This window comes from Agelaius tricolor, unplaced genomic scaffold, assembly GCF_023055355.1.
Source record: "Agelaius tricolor isolate 1412-34295 unplaced genomic scaffold, bAgeTri1.0.p SCAF_16, whole genome shotgun sequence".
Classification (NCBI taxonomy): domain Eukaryota; kingdom Metazoa; phylum Chordata; class Aves; order Passeriformes; family Icteridae; genus Agelaius; species Agelaius tricolor.
Window position 1 is genome coordinate 18,296,959 of NW_027269276.1, and position 21,633 is coordinate 18,318,591.

A 21,633-nucleotide genomic window follows, 5' to 3' on the forward strand; every position below is an offset into this window, starting at 1 on the left:
AGTAAAAGCAGATACTTTTAGAATAAACTACATTGACTCATATTCCTTGAATTTGACTTTACATAATTGTATTATGGATCGAGGACCCTCAGTTCAAAATGTAGGGATGCTTTGTAGATTAATCCTTCAGAGTTTTATCCAGGCATTTAAAGTTGAAGCTTTTTGCATTGGAGATTATTTACTTGCTTGAAACATCACCCATTAACTGTGCCCTTGGGAGGTCTTTTTCAATTGAAATGCAAAAAATCTTATTTCTCTAGTTAGCTGTTTGAAAGTCTCAGAAGCAAACAGGATTCAATCCCAGTGGGATTAGTTCAGTTCCCGGGGACCCACATTCCCTCCCTCCTGTAGCATCACTGACAATGTGTGTGTCATGCACATGTGCTACATCTGCTGAACCCTTCACCCATCCATGCACTTAAAAGCTTCAGTGAAAGGAAATATTTGCTCATCCTTGGTCTGGTTTTCCCCTTGCAGCTGCCCCTGAGGTTCAACGACAGCCTGGTGCTGCGGCAGCTGCGCTACACGGGGATGCTGGAGACCGTGCGCATCCGCCAGTCAGGATACAGCTGCAAATACTCCTTCCAGGTTGAGTACAAAGGCCTTTGTCTTCCATCTCCTTTAGCATCATTAGCAGAGTTGTCTGAGTGTTGCTGGTTCATTTTTTATCAGGGTAATTAATTTCTAGTTCTTGGAAGGCAGTGGGTATAACTGACAGTTTTCTGCCTATGAGCCAATCTAGACCTCAGGGGGGTCTGCGAGCCCCCTGCACTGTGATTTTTGAACAAAACCAGTATTTTTTTGCAACATGGACTCCCTTTTGGAAAAAACTGTCTGATTTGCACGTTCTCTTCTGCATCTGGAATTACTGAGAGCAGTGTTAGTCCTGTCATGTTGGCTGTATCCCATCAGGAGGATGATATGCATCCTCTGAACTGCTGGAGTTAGCCAGCTTTTCCTGTTTTCTTCTTTTCCATGTGTTTGCCAGGTTTTGTGTACATGTCGGTCCTTTCATGCTTTGCTGCTGCTGATTGGTTTCCTGCTTGTGGCTGCTTTGGGGCAGACGTCGTGTTCTGCACAGCAGCTGTTTAGAAAAAGAAAAATGCTCAGCATTTTTTTGCCATGAGCAGGTTTCCCAACCTTGCTTGGGAGGATCTGTCCTCTTGTACCTCCTTCACTCTTTGAATCCTCCCAGCAGTAACGGCTGGAGCATCTCAGGGATGCTTTGCAGATGTTGGTATCTGCCTTCCATAGTGGCTCTTGCTGGGGATTTGGAGCATTTTTTTGCTGGGGTTGACCCTGTGGCTTCTGCAGAACCTCTCCTCCCACGCTGAAAAATGTTTGAACCGTGCTGGGTCCCTGCTTTGATGTCTTTCCCATCAAACCACAAATGTTGGATGAATCTTGGTGTTCCTCAGTGCATAAAATGTTATCTGTCCTTGTGCTCACCCCAGAGGTCCCATTTCATGTGGCCAGTGGAGCAAATCTGTTATTTATGGGAGAAAGTAGCAGCAGGACCCAACTGACCAGATCTTGATGTTGCTTTTTTCTTGTCTTTCTCAGGATTTTGTGAACCATTTCCATGTCCTTTTGCCACAAGGGATCAGCCCATCTAAGCACAATATCCATGATTTCTTCCGGAAGATGAAACTCGATCCAGACAATTACCAAGTTGGAAGAACAATGGTAAATGTTCATCCTCAGCTCAGCCTTTAAGACACAGATATAACATTTGCCTGTATTTCTGTCTGATAAATTCATATCTATATATGGTTTTAAGTAATGAAACTATTTTTCTTCTGTTTACCAAAAATCAGAGATTTAAATGAAACTTTTAATATTGTTAACATAAAAGAGTAAGGAATAATATTGTTTTGCTATTGATTATAATGAGGCAGCCTCAAAAAACTCATGTCCTCCAAAATCTCTGTGTGTATGTAGACTTAGCTTGATATGATGGTCCTCATTTTGCCTCCCCTGGTGAGAAAGCTCTGTAATTCAGAGCTTAGAGTCACAGGCTGTTGTGAAGCTGCTGAAACCTGTTAGAGGTGCCTTCACAAAAATCAGCTCCTCAACTTTCCTGGGAGCACCCAGGACGCAGAAACCAGGAGGATTTGACTCATGGTCCAGGAAGCTTTCCATGCTAGTGTTTTTTGGGTTGTTTTGGCCAGGTTTTCATGAAGGAACGGGAGCGGCAGCTGCTGCAGGACCTGCTGCACCAGGAGGTGCTGCGGAGGATCACGCTGCTGCAGCGCTGGTTCCGCAGCCTGCTCTGCAGGAGGCAGTTCCTGAGCCTACGGCACGCGGCCATCAGCATACAGGTGGGTGCTGCTGCTGGATTCCAGTGCAAATTACCATCCCCAAAGCCTGCAGACAGAGCCTGTGCGTAAAATCAGCTCTCCTGTCCAAGGAGGGAGCTTGCAATCAGGATTGACTCCTTCTGCCATAATAAATTGGGAATGGGGGGAAGCTGGAGAGGTTGCATGAAGGCAGGTGCTGTCCTCCCATCTAAGTGGAGAGGTTGCATGAAGGCATGAGCTGGAGAGGTTGCATGAAGCTGGAGAGGTTGCATGAAGGCGTGAGCTGTGGGAGGACAGCTCATTTGAAGAGCAAGTGAGAGCTGTAGAACAACGTAAATCACTGATGGAGAATAATCGGGTGAATCACATGGACCCACTGGATACTTTGCTGTACTTCACACAACACCCATTACAAGGAATCCCCTGCTGTGTTTGCAGAGATTTTGGCGAAGCTACCAGTGCCGAAAAAAAGGCAAACCATCCCCTGACACTGTGGTTCTCAGCAAAGCTGCTGTCATCCTTCAGACCCACTGGCGAGGCTTCGTGGAGCGGCGGAGGTTCCTGCAGATGCAGTTTGCAGCCCACCTCATCCAGAGCTGCTGGCGGGAGCACGCCAGGCGCCGGCACGCCGCAGCCACCAGCATCCAGGCGGCCTGGAGGGGACACCGCACCCGGCAGGCGTACGCTGCCCGCAGGAGCGGGGCCCTGTGCCTGCAGGCGGCGTGCCGTGGGTACTTGGCACGGCAGAGGTAACCACGCCCTTGGCCTCGGGTAAAGAGGAACGTGGTTTTGGTGATGCTCACACTGGATGGTGTGAATCAGGGCACTACAGTGACTTACACGGGCCAGTGTCCCCTCGTGTATCCATGACCCTCTCCTGACCTGCCCCAGTACTTTGTTTGCCCACGCTTTCTAACAATTTAGCTGCACGTCCTGCTCTTGGAATAAGCAGAGCCTATTTCAGGTTGGAGCACGTAGGCAGTGCAAAGCCAAGGCCGTAAATACTCACAAGGGTTTTTTTTTTTCCTCTTGGCAGCAGCACCAGTTTAAGTAGCCTATTTTTAACTCAGATTGCCTCACCAATCTGGTTGCTGCGCTGGCTCACAAGGACAAGGGAGACCAGAGCCAGCCGCTGTGGAGGGCACAGGCTTTCCAGTCATGCCTCAGCTCACTGGCCGGGGGGCAGGTCACGATTCACTCTCCAGAGGTGCTGCCTGCAAGGTGTTGAACACCTTAACATCCCTTGGAACATTTGGGAGCTGCAGAGAGCTCTTGGTGCCGGGCACAGGTCCCTGCTGAGTTGTTCCAGATGCAGTCCGGGCAGGATGGCGAAGATGGAGAAGCCAAGGGGGTGTGATGGGTTAAGCTTTTCTGGCTCTGACAGCTTATGAAGGAGCTAGACCAGGGATGGAGGCTGGACCCGCTGCCGTCGGCACCAGGGGAGCTTTCAGGTGCGTTGAGGCAGCCCTTGGGTAGCAGAGATGGCAGAGGAGGAGGAGGAGATCTAAAACCGACTGTGCCTTGCCTTGTCTTGCACCAGATGTGCAAGGAGGGTTCTTGAGATGCTGGTGGTGGTGAGGTGATGGTGGTGGTGGTGATAAGGCACCACTAATGCAGTGCCTTGAAGGGTCCTGAGTGGAGGCAGGGCTGAATATCCTGGTTTTCTGCTTTCTTCCAGGTTTAGAGCTTTGAAAGAGCACCAGTTAAAAGAGATGCAGCTGGAGAATGGCCTGGCAGGTAGAGAAGAGGATGGACTGGAAGCAGATGGTTTGGAAATTAAAGGCTCTGACCCATCTAAGTGGGAGGACAGCTCATTTGAAGAGCGAGTGAGAGCTGTGGAACAGCATAAATCACTGATGGAGAATAATCGGGTGAATCACATGGACCCACTGGATACTTCCCTGTACAAAAGGCATGAGAGAGCCAGCAGCCAGAGTGGGATGGACACCGAGGAGGAGATCATCGTGAGAGAGAGGCCCAAGTCGCTGGAGGATCTCAACCAGAAAAAAGTGGTTCGTGCAAAGAGGGAAAGCCGGAGGATGCGGGAGCTGGAGCAGGCGAAGTTCAGCCTGGAGCTGCTGAAGGTGCGCTCCACGGGCGGGCTGTCACCCTCGGAGGAGCAGCGCTGGTCCACGGAGCTGGTGCCCGAGGCACTGCATTCCCCTCAGGGAACCCCCGAGAGCGAGAGCTCTCAAGGGAGCTTCGAGTTGTTAAGCAGCGAAGATACCTCAAGTAGTAAAGTCATTCCCTTAGTCTTAGATGAGCATGAGACACAGCCATTTTCCATGGACTCCCTGCCCAGCAGTCCCCAGGCTCAGCTGCAGGAGAAGCCTTTCTGTGCAGGGGATGGGAACAATGATTTGCCTGGCTGCAGACAGACCCCAGCAGACACGGTGCTGCCTGATAACCTCACCAGGAAGGAGCGTGGGGTTGGTGACCCCCAGACTGTTATAAAGGCTCACCCAAGAGAAACCCTCCTTTCCAGCAACCTCCCCACTTTCTATGTTCCACCACAAGACAATGCAAAGGTGAAGATGCTGGAGAATAACCTGAGGAATAAAGCAGTGGAAAGAGAGGAAAGGACAGTTCTGTTCTCCGAGGTGAGGAAGGACTCTGAGCCAGAACAGGGTAAAGCCTTGGAAGAAGAGGAGGAAAAGGATAAATCCTCTACCAAGAGAGAGGAACGTGGGACAGTGACAGCAGCACGGGCACTTTCTCCAGGTTCTGTCATTAAGAGACTGGAAAAGCTCAATGTGGAGAAGGAGGAACGGCAAAAGCAGCTTCAGCTGCAAAATGAGAGGGAGATGATGGAGCAGATTCGTCAGCAGAAGGAAATTCTGGAGAGACAACGCAAAGCCTTCGAGCAGCAAGGGAGGGTAGAGGCTTTGCAGAGGACAGAGCAGAGCAGAGTGAAGGACACTTCCCTCAAACCAGCCAAAAAACCAGACAGCCGGCCTCAGTCAGTCCTCATCCTGCACCCCCAGAGCAGAGGGGAGCACAGCCCCACCCCAGGCATGGCTCCAGCCCCAGCAGTGGACATCAAGGGTCTCACTGTCGGCACCAGGGGAAGCTCTCCAGCCCACAGTGCCCCCAAAGACCGGCCTGTCAGCATGTTTGTGGAGCGAAGAGAAGGTCTGGAGCCCCGCTGCCATTCCAAGCCAGCTCTGGACCCCAAGGACCACCCTGGCAGCCATTTCTCAAGGACAGAGCGCCTCCGGCAACCTCGGATGCCCAACCAGGCCACTGAGGAGACGAGGGCAAGCTCCATGTTCTTCACACCAAAGGACAATCCCTTTGGCCTCCAGTGAGTAAAAGGATGGTGGGCTTTCTCCTGTGCTTTCTCCATAGGCTTTCTCTGCAGGCTGTCTCCATAGGCTTTCTCCATGGGCTCTTTTTCTGCTAGGGACCTTTTTGTACAAAGGGTCCAGAACGTTGTTTCTGGAGTCTGCACAAACCTCATAGTTAAACAAAGCAACAAGGAGGTCAGAGGGAAAGGAAAAAGACCTGGAATATGATTTCTCAGGCTCTTAAAACATTATATAATCATGGACATGAGCAGGTGAAGAGAGTCAATAAACAGGCTCAATACTGTTATTATTTACCCTATGTGAACGGGGATAGGAGTTTATTTCTCAAGGTGAAACATGATGAATAAGTTCTTTGGATTTTTGGGTAGTTGGAATAGAAATGACTTGATGAGGCAGAAAAATGCCAGTATTTTCCTTGTTTACCATATAATTAATCCAGCAAAGCCATGTGGACACTGACCATTGCAGATGATAAAACACCAGCTCTTCAGAAGGAGTGTGGGAGTGAATGCTCTTTGGAGACTGTATCATTCACATATGTAATTAATTACACCTGTAATGGACTTAGCAGTTGCTCAGCTCCATTGCTTTGCTTAACCTTGGGCTGCTCCAGGGCCTGGAGATGGCAGCAAGATCCTGGGACAACGTTTGCTCCCACTCTGTTGTGTTGTTTAAGGTGCCTTGCCTAATTTTGGGGTGGTTTTGGCCATGTAGTTCAAAAAGGATATAAATCACCCTCCTCCTAAATCCTGCTGCACCCTTTCCAAGGCAAAAGCTCCCAGTGAATGACTGTTGGTAACTCAAAGTACTTCCAAGTGTAGTAGTCTTGTGGTTTCTGTGCAGTTGTGACAGGAGGAGATTCCTGTTGAAAATTTCTTTTCCTGGTTCATGTGCAATATGAACAAGCAACAGGAAGAAAAAGACATTAAGAATTGCTGTATGTTAAGTTTTGCTCTGCAACAGAATAGTTACATTTGAGAATCCCAAAGTACAAAGATACAATCCATAACCACCTTGCTGTATAAAGTTGACAGCCAGAATGTTTTTTCTTCTTGTCTTTTGGTATTAAGTCCAGTCCTGAAGAATTCCAAACAATTCTGAAACCCCATGACCTCAGACTTGCAATTTAGTCTTGACTGTTTGGAGCCCCGGGATCTGGGCGAGTGTGGTGGGAAGGCTTTTGAGAGAGGATGAAAGATCTCTGTTCTCTTGTGTTTCAGCAGAGAGGCAAATCATCAGTGCCTTTCCAAGGGTGAAATAGCACGGAAGCCATTTAAGATGCCAGGGTCTGGCAGAGGAGAGGTGAGTCGTGACTTGTGTATTTTCTCTTTCCATTGAAAAGGGCAAAAAATAACTTAGTTGGCCAGTTTTCCCTCAAAAGCTTCAAAGGAGTGAGCTCTGAAGCACAAGGGCTGCCAGACATGGGAAGGGGGATATGGCAGCACAGTAACCTCCACACCTTCTCTTAAAATGAAAAGCCCTGTAGGAATAATTTGTAGTAGCTCTGGATAAAAGGATCCTGTGATCCTGATGGCAAACACTGTCCAACGCCGTCTTGTCTTGGTTTGGTTTAACGTCTCTGTTTCAGTGACACCCATGATTGTCCATTTTCACCGTCCTGTCTTAGTTTTTGTTCTTCCTGGTCCTTTGCTGTTTTCACTAGACATAATACTGCATCCCCTCCATGGGGTGCAGTGGCACTCAGAGATGTCTTAAGGCTACACGGGTAGAGTCTCCTTTTTACTTTAAAACCCTTCTTTTCGTTTTGTTTTGTTTTGTTTTATCCTTTGGTCAAGCAGGTGCCCAGACCGAGCCATAAAAAGAAAGCCCGCATGGCGCGGACGCGCTCCGATTTCTTGACTAGAGGTACTTTTGCTGATGGGGAGGGGGATACGGAGGAAGAGGATTACGATGGCAGTTTTGAGTTCCTTCTCTCCTCTGAGCACCCTCCTCACGCCGAGGCGGTGCCCGCAGCCCGCCTGGGGCAGGCCTGTTACAGTGACTCCGAAATGGTAATTGTGTCCAATGTGGTGGGGGAGGCTTTCTTTGCTAACCTTAGCTGCACTGATCCCTCCACTGCTTCTTTTCCCACTCCCAAGGATGCTGGAGTAGATGGATAAATTTGGCAAACACAGCAGAAAATCATCGATTCACAGAATCACGGAAGGGTTTGGATTGGAAGAGACTAAATCTCAATTCCAACCCCCTTCCACTAGACCAGGGTGCTCAGTGCTCCATCCAAGCTCTATATCTTGCTCCTGGGTTGATTAGATATCCACCACACTTCCCATAGTTTTCCTGGAGCATTACAACTTGTATTGCACAATTACCTGTTTTGGGGGCTTTAACCTCATCCTCCCCTTGGAAGATTTTGATCTAAAAATGGCTTATGTACATCTGTAAAAAAACAAAGTAAATATTGTTCAAAAAGCAACAGACAACAAAATTATGTAAATCCTGTGGCTTCTTTTACTTTTGATTTTTTATGCTTAGCCACAATATCCAATGATTACTTGGTCCTCAATTATCAGAGTGATGCTGGCAGACAGCAGCTCAGAAAAAGCAAAACCATGGAAATTGGGCAATGAAAACATAATGAGAGTGAAATAGTGGGTTATGAAACAAAGACGACCAAGCAAAGTGTTTTTTCCAAGCACAGTGACAAGTATCCCTTAGCAGGTCTGACATGAGCCAGTGCAGTGGAGCTTTTCCATCTCAGACTTAATCTCCCACCCACATAATCTGCTTTTGGAAAATCACAAACTGAGAGGTTTCAAAAGTGGAAGAGGCCAACAGATTCCAACCCGCTCATAATTGTTTTCCTGAGGTAGTGGAGATGTCCCCATAGGAGTGTGGATAAACACCAGGAATCCTGTCCTGCTGTGAGAGTTTGGGTGGAGTGCTGGCTAGGGTTGCCATGTTCCTCTCCTCCAGCTGCAGTTCAGGATATGGAGCTGAGTATAAAACCAAAGAAAAGCATGAAACCAACAGACAGAGATTTATTTTGTGCCACAGCATTGATGTGTGTCCTGCAAACATCCCGTGCGATCCTAAAAGCTGCTTTTCCAAGAAAAGCAGGTGGCCAAGGAGGGCTTTTCATGACTTTTCTTTTAGCAGCTCTTATTATAAAGGATAATTTTTCCCAGGATAATTTCCTCACTGGAAGAGGGCAGAGATTTACAAATTCCATAAATTTTTTAAGCCTGCTCTTGATAAATTTGCTGGAGGGTTGAGGCAGGAATACTGAAAAAAAACTGATAGAAAGGCACATCTCTATGGGCTGAGATAACCTGGCTGCACCTTTATGCAAGTCCCTGATTGTAGATTGGGAAAGGGAGAATTTAATGCAGTAAAATGTACTTTTTTACATAGAATGATAGGAACATTTAGGTTGGAAAAGATCTCTAAGATTGTTGAGTCCAAACACAAACCCAGCACCACTTTGTTCACCACCAAACCATGGCCCCTCATGCCATACCTGGAGTGCCTTGCTGTGCTCCATGTACAAAGGGAATTGTAGCTGTAGGACTCATTCCCTCTGGAGTGTGAAAAGTGCTGTGCTGGTGCTTGACGAGCTCCATCTTTGGGAGCATCCTGGGTCATTGTACTCCTTGGAAGTGCTCCTTGGGACTCTGCTCACCTGGTTTAACAACTCTCACTGCATGCGAGTAGCAGTAGGTGCCACCTCTCTCCTGTCTCTGCTGTGTCCCTCCTCTCCTCTGCTCTCCAGCACTGGTTCTAACTGGTGGTCAGGACTTTCCCCCCTGGTGTGGTAAGTTCTGCTTTCTAGGCCAACACTACCCCTGACGTTGTGTGCTCCATGCTACCCTTCCTCTGTGTGTCCTGACAATGTGTCCAGTGTTTCCATCTGTATTTTGTATTGCAGGTTTGGGACCAGCCCTTTGGCTTGGGGCTTTTTTTGGGTCAGGATCATCACAAGTAGCAAAATTTAGGGACTGTTTATTGGTATTTATTAGCAGAGCCCAGTTGGGTGTTGCAGATGGCAGAGCAGCCTGTGATAAAGCTGGATGGTGCCTCTTGGGGTGTTTTTGGGTACAAACACAAAGGTACAGAGGTTGATGTCTGTGCAGATACTTGGTTGTGTCTTGTGATAGTCACATGAAGGCGAGCCTGGCAGCCACCATGTGCAGGCTGGTCCCTGTGCCAGTGAATAGCTCCTTCAGACAGCTCCTGCCTCCAGCTATGACTTCCAAAGCAGCCTCTGTCCCTGTCCTGCTCAGCAGCTGAGGCTGCTGGCTGGATGAATGAGAGATCCCATGCAGCCCCATGGAGCTGAGCATATGATGGGTCAGCAGCTGCTCTGCCTGTTCTGCCCATTTTTTTCTCAGCCATCAAGTCACTGATTGTGTACCCCAGCTGGTGAGTAGAGGCCCACTGGAATACAATGCTCCTGACCCACATTCAGGGTATTCCAGAGCACCAAACATCCACAGCATCTGCAGCTGGAGCTGAAGCCATGGGGCAGCAGTACATGAGGTGGCTGCTGCAGGTACAGTTGACTCCAAGGTTCTTTAAGGAGTAAGGGCTTCCTGACAAGACCAAGATTGAAGATTTTTGGCTGATGAATAGCCAAGGATCACCCTACCTTGCAGTGAGACACAAGTGGGAGGAACAGCTCCTGGCTGTTCTGCCAGCACATGTTAACATCGCTTTTGTTTGGTACCTAAGCCTGGAGAGCTTTTCCTGGAGCAGGTGCATAAATGGAAGGCCTTGGCTAGAGGACTCACACCAGAAATACCCTCTGGAAACATCCTTAGAGAGTGGGACCTGGATAATGAACCAGTTGTTTTGCTCCACCCTCCACACAAAAGCCATGAACTGACAAACATGGCTCCAAGTACCTGCCACCAGCTGATTCCAAGCACTGCTGAAGACCCAGCAATGAAAGAAGATCTCTTGTCCTAAGCCATTCAGAGGGAGCTTCAGGAAGTTTTTCCATGCACCACACTGCCCTGCTGCCTGCTGGGATAAGTCCCTTGGCCATAGTTACCTTATGGGTGGGTGAAACACAGGTTACTCTGTCAGAGGAAAATACTTGGTCCCTTCCTCAACCAGGAGACAACTTCAGACCCCCAGTTATTGCCATGTGCCCTCATGATGCTTTGTGGTGTTCCCTAGCAGGGGATTTTCTGGTGCAGATGCTCATCTTGACATCTGAGAAGGTTTCCCATCCTTTCCCTTCAGAGTTTCCTGGCAGATAACCTCAAACAGAAGGATCTTGTGCCAAAAATGTCTTTTAGTCTTTATTTACTAAAGCTGGAAACCCAAAAGGTTGAAATTACTCAAGAACAAAACCATACTGGAGGGGTAAATATTTAACAGATCACTTTTAAAACAAGTAGTAGGTTTGGGCTGGATGGAGATCACTTTTATAGGTTTTGAATTGCTTTTATCCCAGTATCCATCCACAATTTCTGTGTGATCATCACCTAAATGTAAGAATGACAGGAACAAAATCTCTTTCATGGTTTAGGCAGTTCCTGGCTTTCCCAGTGGTAATTTTGCCTTGCATGCTGCCATCTCCTGGCTGGAAGAGATGTTAGTCTGGGGGAGAGAGGGAATAAAACATGGAAAAAGAGTCAATATGGCAAATGTGACCTCCCTGCAGCCTACTTTTTATAGAATTTTATTTAAATATTTTTTACAGAAGTAAAATAATTGCTTTAGAACATAGAGCAGTCAGTTGAGACATTGAGGTGATAGGAAAGCTGCGGGAGACATTTGACCATCATCTCCCAAATCCTTTCATACAACCTGATTCTCCACTTTTCTTATGCTGAAAGTTTCTCCTCCAGGAGTCCAGTTCCAAAATCACAGCTGCAATTGGAAAATAGAACAAAAATTCAGATATTTTTTAAATATGGCAAGTCTATTTCTGGGCTACTTCATGGGATCCTGTTAGGTTCGGTTACTGCAAATTCATCCCACCCTTAAATATTACCTGAGGCCATTTTAAATGATGGCAAAGGTGGAGATATTTTCTATTAAAGCTGCAAAATTTCTTTGTTAAAGAGTTCTTTTCGGTGTGTCCTTGGCACAAAGACTTTGGGTTTTTTTTGTGTAAAGTGCTCAGCAAGAGTTGGAGGAGGAACTTGTGCTGGGACAGATCCAGGTGGCTGAAGGTTCCCTTGGGGAATCACATCATTGGGGCTAACAGGACGCTCAGGGTGGAGAGCTGGAATGAAGTCTGGATGAAGATGGTGGAAGAGCTGTGCAGGCTGAGCAATAAGAACCTGTGGCTTGGTGCAAACTGATTTTCATCACCAACTGCTCAAGGAGAAAGAAGATGGGGCCTGGTTGGAGAGTTGGAGCAAGGGAAATGCCTCTCTTTCTTAGGAGTCATTAAAATATTTCTCTAGGGACTCACCAGGCCTATAGGTTTTCAGCTGTAGGCAAAAAGAAATAAAGATATAGGAGATAAAATACCTGATTTTTGATAGGGGAAAAAAAAACCATCTGATATCCCAAGACCTGTCTTGTTTTTAAATGCTTCGTGCTTGGAATCGTTACAGACCGTGCAGCGATTCACCTCCGGGGAAGGCCAGGCCAAACTGCACAAAACCATGTCCCAGGGGGAGATTGGGAAGCTGGCAGCCTCACAGAAGAGTCTGACTCCAGATGGGAGGTAGGAATCATGGCTGGAGATAGCAGACAAGTCCTCCCTGTGTCCTTTTTGCTCTTCAACGCCTTCTTGAGCCCCCCAGGCTCCTTTGGAGCTCCACCTGCAGTGGGATGAGTTACCCATCCCACCTTTTCTGCATGACCATGGGCAGGCCCAGTCAGTGTGTGTGTGTGGCTCACACCACAATTAAGTGTTGGTGACATGGGTCCCACGTCCTGTCCCACACCACACAATCCTATGCATGCAACTGAAGTTTCTCTCCTTTGCTGAGGACGAGTAGCCACATTTCCCTGGTAAAAATTGCATGGATTTATCTCCTCAGGAATGTCCAGAAGATTGACGTAGTTTTGGGTAGAAAGACCTTTCCTAGTTAAGGCAGTTCCTGTTTCCATGACTTGTTTCCAGGCCTCAACGAGCCAAGATGAGGTTTTGGGTGAAGGGAAAGCAGGGGGAGAAGAAGACCCCCCGGGAGAAGCTCGCTACCCAGTCTGAGCTGCTGGAGCTGTACGCAGAGCAGGAAGCCCCTGGCAGGGACACCATTCCTGGATTGCAGCTTGGTGAAGGTACGTGGTGGGGGAACGTGGGACCAGTTGTGAGGAGAGAGAAACTGAGTTGGGAAATTGGGATATGTCCATGCTGGTTCATATCTCTTAATTCATGGGTGGTGTCAAGCCAGAGCGATGGCAAGTAGGTTACAGGGTGGGATCCATAATGGATCTCAAGGAATTCCACGTCACTAATCCTTCCAGCCACCATCTGGAATGGACAGATGTTTCCTCTCTTGAGGGAGGAGGTAACCAAAGCAGAAATGACATTTAATCTTTCTGTGAGTTCTACACCATGCTTTTCTCCTCCACAGGTTTCTTCCAACGCCCTGTTTTAATGTCACAATTACTTTTCATCTGCTCCTCAATCTCTTCCCCTTTTTTCATTGATCACCAGCAGAGTTGGGCCCTCATCACCTGACGCCCCCGCGGAGTCCGGAGCTGTCGGGCATCTACCGTCGGGAATTCAAGGAGAACAAGGAGCCCTCTCCCAAGGTGAAGCGCAAGCGCAGCGTCAAGATCAGCAACGTGGCTCTGGAGCCCGTGCAGTGGCAGAACGACTCCCTGCAGATCATAACCAGTGCCAGTGACCTGAAGAGCATGGATGAGTTTCTCCTGAAAAAGGTAACTCCTGCCCTCACTGCTCCATAAATCAGCACAGAGATCCAGGAGCAGACAGAGGCAACAAAGTAAAAACGATCCTGTGGGTAGCTGTAGTAATGCTAATAATTCATCTAAGGGTGCCAGGGCAGGTCTAGAGAAGTTTCTGGTTTTCATGCAGGAGAAACCACCTGGTGATCATGGTGGAGCAGCTGCTTCTTAGTGCTGTTTCATCTCACACCAGCTCTGCTGCACCAAGAGTCACGGGTGTAAAAACCCCCTTGTTTCCCCAGATGAATGAACTGGACAATGAGGATAGCAAGAAGGACACTCTGGTGGATGTCGTGTTCAAGAAAGCACTGAAGGAATTCCGACAAAACATCTTCAGTTTTTACTCCTCAGCATTGGCAGTAAGTGACAAGATGATGGGCAGGACTCCCACCTCCAGGAGAAAGGGGATGTGCTGGGGCCTCCTGGTTGTACAGGTGTTGCCAAGCCCTTCATTTCTGGTTTGCTCATCCCAAAGGCTGGATGTGCTTCCTTTGTATTCAGTCCCATGATCTAAATTTGGACTAACACGTCTTCATGAGCCATCTCTCAGGATACATTGGGTGTAGATTCCTGATCTTCATTACAGCTTTGTTCCCAGCCAAAGGGGAGATGACAGAAAGTCAATTTGTCACCTAAAGTGCCTGGAAATCTTTGTGTAACCTTTACTGGTGGTGGAGATGTCTGATCCTTTTTTCCTTCTCCGTATCATATTGGAAATTTCCCCAAGCAGCTGGAAGCTGGTGAGGCTGAAATAATTGTCTGGAAAATAAAAACTCTCTAGAAAAAGCTGGGCTGTATAAAAATCACTTTTTTTTTTTTTTTTTTGCTTCTGTTCCCTTAAAAGATGGACGATGGGAAGAGCATCCGCTACAAGGACCTCTACGCCTTATTTGAGCAGATTCTGGAGAAGAACATGAGGCTTGAGCAGAGGGACTGGAGTGAGTCTCCAGTTAAAGTCTGGGTCAATACCTTCAAAGTCTTCCTGGATGAATATATGCACGAGTACAAACCCCTGGACTACACCGCGGGGAAGGTACTCGGCACTTTCCTAAACTCCCTTGAAGGTTTGGGAGCTCTATTTCCGTGGGGTTGTGCCTCTGTAGACACCTGGGACCCTCTGTTGTCTTCTCTGCTTTAAGCTGAGCTGAACAAGGCAAGATGTGACTCACTGGTTGGGTGTCACTGGGCTCAGCCAAGGACTAGATGTTATCCTCAGGGCAAAGCTGCAAGCAACTGTGGATGGTTGGAAAGGCAGCTCCTGGTGCTTCTTTAGTTCTGGGGGGTTTGTTCAAACTTTGAGGGATGCTGACCCTCTTGGGTCTCCTGACCACTTCCCAAGTGATCATACACATCACCATGGGTTGGGTTGCAGGAGAAGGGGACATGAGCAGTGGCTCAGGTCTGGGTGCTGTTCTTAGAGCAGAAAGAGCCTGCACTGTGTCACAGACCTGATCTCACCTCCTGCTCCATATTGTCTGCAAGGCTGACCACAGGATGTGAGGCTGGGCTTGGGAGGTGGTGTCTATTGTACAAATATCCCATCTCCTGGCTCTTCTGCTCCAAGTCCTCTCCAGCCTCTTCTCCAGGCAGGTTTTCTTCAAAGCATCATGTTTTCCTTGGGTCACTGCTGGTGGGGTCAGAGCTGGAGCAGCAGCTACTCCCAGCTCCAAGATGGAGCTTCTTCCTCTTCTCCAAGGAAGAACTGTCCAGGGAAATACTTAAACTGGAGTGATCCATAGGAGAGTTTTCTAGAATGACTCTTCTGGGGCTACAGGTGCACTGGAGGATGGGGCTGGAAGGCACTGGACAATGTCAGATATGAGCCCTCTGTACTCTTTACCTGGCAAAATTGCCCAAAAATTTAGTTAAATCTCTTTCTCTCACCAGATGCCAAAAACAGAACGAAAAAAGAGAAGGAAAAAGGAAGCAGACGTGGTGAGTTAAACCTGCACATTAAAAAATCAGTGTCCTTGGGGCCAGAATGTCAAGAGACCAGCTTGTGACATGTCCTGGGCTGAGATCTGAGCATCAACCCTGAAAGGACATGTTAAAAAGACATTTGAGGTGGCTTTGCTTTGTTTGATCAGGGATCACTTGGGTTGGCTCTGAAAACACATCCCTCATCAGCCAAGACATAAATGTAATGTTGAGGGTTGTTAGAAAAGGATTGAGAGGAAAACAAAGTCTTGCTCCAGCTTTCTACATAAGTTTACAGTATGTGTTTTACATCTCTGGGATCAGCCATGGAGGACATTACATCTCCTGTTTTCCTAAGGGATGTGATGGTACTAGGAAGGGTGCAGGTGCAAAGCCAAAAAAAGGGGCCACAGATGCATAGAAAACTTTAACATGAAGAAGTTGACCTGCCAAGCTCAGTCAAAGAATTTCCAACCTGCTTCCATGATGGTTCAGTTCCCTTACAAGATAGATGTTGGTTTGGGTTGTCTATGGGGTTGCTGGGCTGAAAAAGAAACAAAAATACCAAATAAAAGCAAGAGCTAAAGTTGAAGAGCTGTCTGTGTTCATATCTCTATTTTGCAGCAGGCTGAGCACTGGCTCCCTTTTCTCACCACCCAACCTTTATCCTCCAGGTGGAAGAGCACAATGGTCACATTTTCAAGGCAACCCAATACAGCATCCCCACATACTGTGAATATTGTTCCTCCCTGATCTGGATCATGGACAGGGCTTCTGTTTGTAAATGTAAGCACTCTTTATTTGATCCTTTTCTTGTGCAGTGATGAGTTTGGGGATTTTGAAATGTGTTTACTGCTGTTTCCTGCAACCCCCTGCTCACAGAATTTTTTGTAACACCTGAAGAGATTAAGGGACAGGTCTTAGGGTTTCTGAAGTCAACTAGTAAGTCCATCCCAGCAGTCCTTCCTGACACAGTTAATGAACTTTGTGTTAAATATCCCATCAGGTTTGTGCCCATCCCATAAGGTCAGACACATTTACCTGTCATGGTAGGAAGGACAGTCAGGTCAGGTATGGAAATGTGTCCCTGGGCTGCCTGTGGGGATCCTGACCTTGGCAAACTAATTGGCTTCACCTGTTTGATCTCCAGGCATGTGAATTTTTGGGGAGATCAGGAACATGGAGGAGGGTGGTGGAAAACCTGATCCATCTCTTTTTGGAAAAACTCAAGAGATGGATCAACTTTTCCATCATGCCTCCTCCATTTCTGTGATTAGGTTGGCAGCATCAGCCCTGGAGCATTTCAGGCCCAGTGCAGGAAGAATCCAAAGGAGGTGCCATTTCCAGTCTCTGAGGGTATCTGTGTCTGACAGCTCCCATGGGTTATAGTCTGAGTTTATCTGTCAGGAGGATGAGGGGAGGGTTTAATGCTTCATGTATGTAAATATGGCACCTTTAATTTTAAAGGATTAATTATTTTTGTTTGAGTGGATCTAATCCAGACTTGGCCCCTGGAAACAGCAAATGCAGCATGCTTTTGACTTGGTAGTTCTGATAAATGCTGCTCAATTCATATGAAGTCCTGTTTTTCCAGCAGTGTGATTTTTGGGATAATTAAACACTCCTTTTCTCTGTTGCAGTATGTAAATATGCTTGTCACAAGAAGTGCTGTCTTAAAACCACGACCAAGTGCTCCAAAAAGGTAAATGTCTCTCAGTGCTTTGCTTTCATTAAATACCTTGAAACAATGATCCCAAGTTTGTCTAAAAATTATTGGAGATGCAAATCTTGATAAAATTCTGGAAATGACCCTCCTTTCAGCAGGAGCTTAGACCAGAGATCCCCAGAGGTCTCTCCAACCAGAGTTTTGTAGATATTTTGGGAATTATGCGGTGATGAGTCACTGTAGATCTGCCCAGTCATGCAGCAGATGTTGCAGTGTCGTTCCCTGCCTTGTAACCACCCAGAATAAAAGGAATTTCCCTGGCTTTGTAGCTTTTAAGGATTTGGAAGTGTGGGGTTATTCTTGGAAATACAGGGTTTTTCTCTACAGTCCTTGCTTGCCACAGCTGAGCAAGGAAGGCAGGTGGAAGATGTTCACTGCCCTCTTTAGAGGGGAATTAAATATTGTTGATTGGATTTAAGGATATGGGGAACAGGAAATGAGTGCAGCAGGTCATCCCAGCTAACAATGAATCATCCAGATTTGGTGGGGATGTTTTAAATAGCTTATTTTGTGCCCAAAAGAAGGACATAGAGTAACAATAATAATGAGTGGAAAGTTTTATCAGTTCCCTGGGAGGCTTCTCAGGGGAGAACAACCTCCATAATACACAGCCCCCAGAAAGCTGCATGAGGCCATTTTTCTCAAGGGATAATCTGAGTATATACACTGAAGATATGTGTGTGTGTGTGTGATTTGTATTCTGAATATATATTTGTATTCTGTACATATACATTTGTATTTTGAATATATAATGAACTTTTGCTGCAGTCTTTCCCTTTCTGGCACTATTTCTGCAAGAACTGGGAACACCTCATTAGGGTTTGTGCTCTAAAATCTGGGAAGTTCATTGAGATGTCTGATTAATTTTTTCAGACATTCTTGGAGCCACCTTCTTTGTTGTGATTTCTCTGCACAAGGAAGTTTTTGTGCTGCATCCCAGTAAGCAAAAGACACCCATGTGTCTTCATGGGTAGCTTTGCACTGGGCAGTTAGAAGTTCTCTAGGAAGGCTCCAGTTCCTCTGTGCTTGGTGAATTTGTGGTTTTAGGGTTGTTCTCAGTGACAGGGAGCTACAAACCATCAGTCATGAGAAAGAAACAACATGGGGACCTTCCACACATCTGCTCCTAAGGTTTGCAGGATCAATGAAAGGATGACAGTGAGTTGGAGAAAGAAAAATGCAGGAGTGATTGTGAGGGGAGCCACTGCCTTGCTGAGGGCAGAGTTGCATCTCACCTTTAGCTAGGGCTGAGAATCTCTGTCAATATTTTATTGGATCTTTTGACTTTTCCCATCCAGAATCTCCTGTGCAGGAGGACTTTCTTCACATTTGAATTTGCCAGATACCAACTCTCCAGTGAGCGTTTGCAGCTGGCAAAAGGGCCCTTCATGACAGGTGTAGATGGGTCTTTTCATGTTCTTCTGTTGGCATCTTGTTTGTTCACTGGTATTTTGTAACTTGCAATTCTTCAAGTTGATTTAAACACCCACGATTCAGATTTGCCTCTTCTGCTTTGTGCATCTTTGGGAGGTGAAATCATCCCTGGAGATGGTGCCAGAGGGGCAGGAGGTGGAGGAGGACCATGCCCAGCTGCTTTGACTCTGCCAGGCTGGGAATTTAACTACAGTGGGGCTGGTTAAAGAAAGAAAATCCAAACTTTTTGCCTTGAGGTGCACGTCCAGAGACTGCGTTAGCATTGCAAGACCCATGTCCTGGCCTGTTCTGTCCTCCATTAGACTCACACATCTCCTGTGTCACCATCATATTTTCTGAAAAATCCCCTTTGCCCAGGATTCTTCTCCTGGGAAGCTGAGAAGCCTCAGAGAAAAAGACAAACAATATTATCTCATTTGCTTCTGTGTTTTGCTGCTTTGGAATGTGGTTGGAGATTGTTTATCCAACATGTGAATTGTTTTTAGTTAATGACCAATCACGGTCCAGCTGTGTTGAGGCTCTAAAGAGAGTCACGAGTTTTTCTTTATTATCTTTTAGCCTTCTGTCTGTATCCTTTCTCTATTCTTTAGTATAGTTTTGTATAGCATTCTTTAATATAATATAGTAACATAAAATAATAAATTAGCCTTCTAAGAACATGGAGTCAGAGTCATCATTTCCTTCCTTTGTCAGGGGACCCTGAAAATACCACACTCCTGTATCTGCTGAAAGACTCTGAATAATCAGATCCAGAGCTGCACCAACATTACATCTCAGAGGGATTTGAGTCCCCTTTTCCCTTTTCCTGCAGCATGACCCAGAGCTCTCCCTGCAGCAGTTTGGTGTGGAGCTTGTGACGGTGTTCGTAGGGGTCTTAGGATGAGGGAAGAGATGAGGATCTGACTCCATGCTTCAGAAGGCTGATTTATTATTTTATGATATATATTATATTAAAAGTATACTAAAAGAATAGAAGAAAGGATTTCATCAGAAGGCTGGCTAAGAATAGAAAAAGAAAGAATGATAAAGGCTTGTGGCTTGGACAGAGAGTCTGAGCCAGCTGGGCTGTGATTGGCCATTAATTAGAAACAACCACATGAGCCCAATCACAGCTGCACCTGTTGCATTCCACAGCAGCAGATAACCATTGGTTACATTTTGTTCCTGAGGCTTCTCAGCTTCTCAGGAGAAAAAATCTTAAAGAAAGGATTTTTCATAAAATGTGTCTGTGACAGGAGCTGTCCTGGCTGACCAGCAAGGAGCAGGCAGTGCAGAAGGATTTGAGTCCCTTTTTCCCTTTTCCTGTGCAGCACTACCCAGAGCTCTCCCTACAGCAGTTTGGTGTGGAGCTGTCCCAGCTGACCAGCGAGGAGCGGGCAGTGCAGAAGGATTTGAATCCCTTTTCCCCTTTTCCTGTGCAGCACAGACCAGAGCTCTCCCCATGGCAGTTCAGCCTGGAGCTGTCTTGGCCGACCAGTGAGGAGCAGACGGTGCAGAAGGATTTGAATCCCTTTTTGCCTTTTCCTGCAGCACGACCCGGAGCTCTCCCCACGGCAGTTTGGTGTGGAGCTGTCCCGGCTGACCAGAGAGGAGTGGGTGGTGCAGAAGGATTTCAATCCCTTTTTCCCCTTTTTCCCTTTTCCTGCAGCACGACCCGGAGCTCTCCCCACGGCAGTTCGGTGTGGAGCTGTCCCGGCTGACCAGCGAGGAGCGGGCGGTGCCCCTGCTGGTGGAGAAGCTCATCAACTACATCGAGATGCACGGGCTCTACACCGAGGGCATCTACAGGAAATCAGGATCCACCAACAAGATCAAGGAGCTGCGGCAAGGCCTCGATACAGGTCAGGGGAAGGGGGAAAAGATCCAGCTTGGGGAGGAAAATCTCTGCAGCAGCAAAGTTGGATGGGAGGAAGGTGGAATGTTTCAGCATTCCTGACTCTGGGCTGTGCAAGGAATGATTTCACATTGGCAGTCACAACTCAGGTCACCAACTCATGGGGTTTTTGGGAGCAATCCATGGAAAAAAGCCATTCTAATTGGGGGAAAGTGCTGCCTTGTTTACACCCTAGCAATCATCGGTGAGAAAAGAAATCCTGGTCCCACCTGGAGTTATTTGCCCTGGAAAATTTATTTCTCTCTAATTTTACCATGTGGAGCTGAAATCATGTGCTGGATTTGTTGCCATTAAAGGCACGTAAACAGATTTTATTTTAGAATACTTTATGATAGAGCAGTTTGGGTTGGAAGGGACCTTTAAAGGTCACCTTGTCCAGCCTTGGGCTTCATATTGATCATTGTCTCTTGTTCTTTTCCTTCTTGCTTCATCTGGTGCCAAACCCAGACATCGATAACGTGAATTTAGACGACTACAACATCCACGTCATTGCCAGTGTGTTCAAGCAGTGGCTCCGAGATCTGCCCAACCCCCTCATGACCTTTGAGCTCTACGAGGAGTTCCTGCGGGTGATGGGTGAGGAGCTTCCCTCACTATCCCATTCCCTTGGGAGAGGGTAATGGTGGCCACTCTGAGTGCCAAACTTTTCATTCACTCTTCGGGGCCAAACCAGCTGGTTTTGCCAAATTGTGTTTACCTGGTTTCAAAGTCTGATTTTTCGGTTATAAAGGGTTTTTTATGCAAAATCTCAGGCATTTTGGTCTCATTTTGGTGGCTTTTGCATCATGGTTCAGCTAATTTCAGCCCCAAAGTTCTGTCTCCTAAGTAGTAAAATGAAGTGTTAAGAAGTACGATTTTAAATAAGAGGAAGAAGTAGAAGCTGCCCCTAAATGCTGGTGGTTTCTCCACAGGCCTCCAGGAGAGGAAGGAGACAGTGCGTGGGGTGTACTCGGTCATTGACCAGCTCTCCCGCACCCACCTCAGCACCCTGGAGCGCCTCATCTTCCACCTGGTCAGGTATGCTGGGCCTGGGCACCTTCAGGCAAGGGCAGCGTGGTCAGGCATCCTTCCTACCACAACATCTGAGGCTTTGCATCCCCCCTGTCTCCCAGGGGGTGGCCATGGAGCTGTGTGCTCTGGTCACCTGTGGTTCCTACAGCCCTGAGGTGCCTCTCGCCACTGCAGGGACATGTTTTTGGGTGGAAAGGGCTGGTT

General features: G+C 47.2%; 1 protein-coding gene across 9 annotated transcripts in view; it reads left to right on the forward strand.

The window, feature by feature from the left end:
- MYO9A (myosin IXA) overlaps positions 1-21,633 on the forward strand; it is a 178,817-nt gene that overhangs the window by 148,290 nt on the left and 8,894 nt on the right. For 3 of the 9 annotated variants that reach the window (XM_071441936.1, XM_071441939.1, XM_071441940.1), the window contains 18 exons: positions 478-588; positions 1,564-1,686; positions 2,172-2,321; positions 2,739-3,049; positions 3,979-5,604; positions 6,829-6,910; positions 7,408-7,620; positions 12,142-12,254; positions 12,657-12,814; positions 13,194-13,420; positions 13,690-13,806; positions 14,292-14,480; positions 15,335-15,382; positions 16,039-16,150; positions 17,005-17,066; positions 20,173-20,365; positions 20,866-20,994; positions 21,330-21,435. In XM_071441936.1, coding sequence (XP_071298037.1) covers positions 478-588; positions 1,564-1,686; positions 2,172-2,321; positions 2,739-3,049; positions 3,979-5,604; positions 6,829-6,910; positions 7,408-7,620; positions 12,142-12,254; positions 12,657-12,814; positions 13,194-13,420; positions 13,690-13,806; positions 14,292-14,480; positions 15,335-15,382; positions 16,039-16,150; positions 17,005-17,066; positions 20,173-20,365; positions 20,866-20,994; positions 21,330-21,435 — 4,070 coding nt within the window. The remainder of the gene's footprint in view (positions 1-477; positions 589-1,563; positions 1,687-2,171; positions 2,322-2,738; positions 3,050-3,978; positions 5,605-6,828; positions 6,911-7,407; positions 7,621-12,141; positions 12,255-12,656; positions 12,815-13,193; positions 13,421-13,689; positions 13,807-14,291; positions 14,481-15,334; positions 15,383-16,038; positions 16,151-17,004; positions 17,067-20,172; positions 20,366-20,865; positions 20,995-21,329; positions 21,436-21,633) is intronic. The other 6 variants (XM_071441937.1, XM_071441941.1, XM_071441938.1 and 3 more) reach the window with 5 other exon arrangements.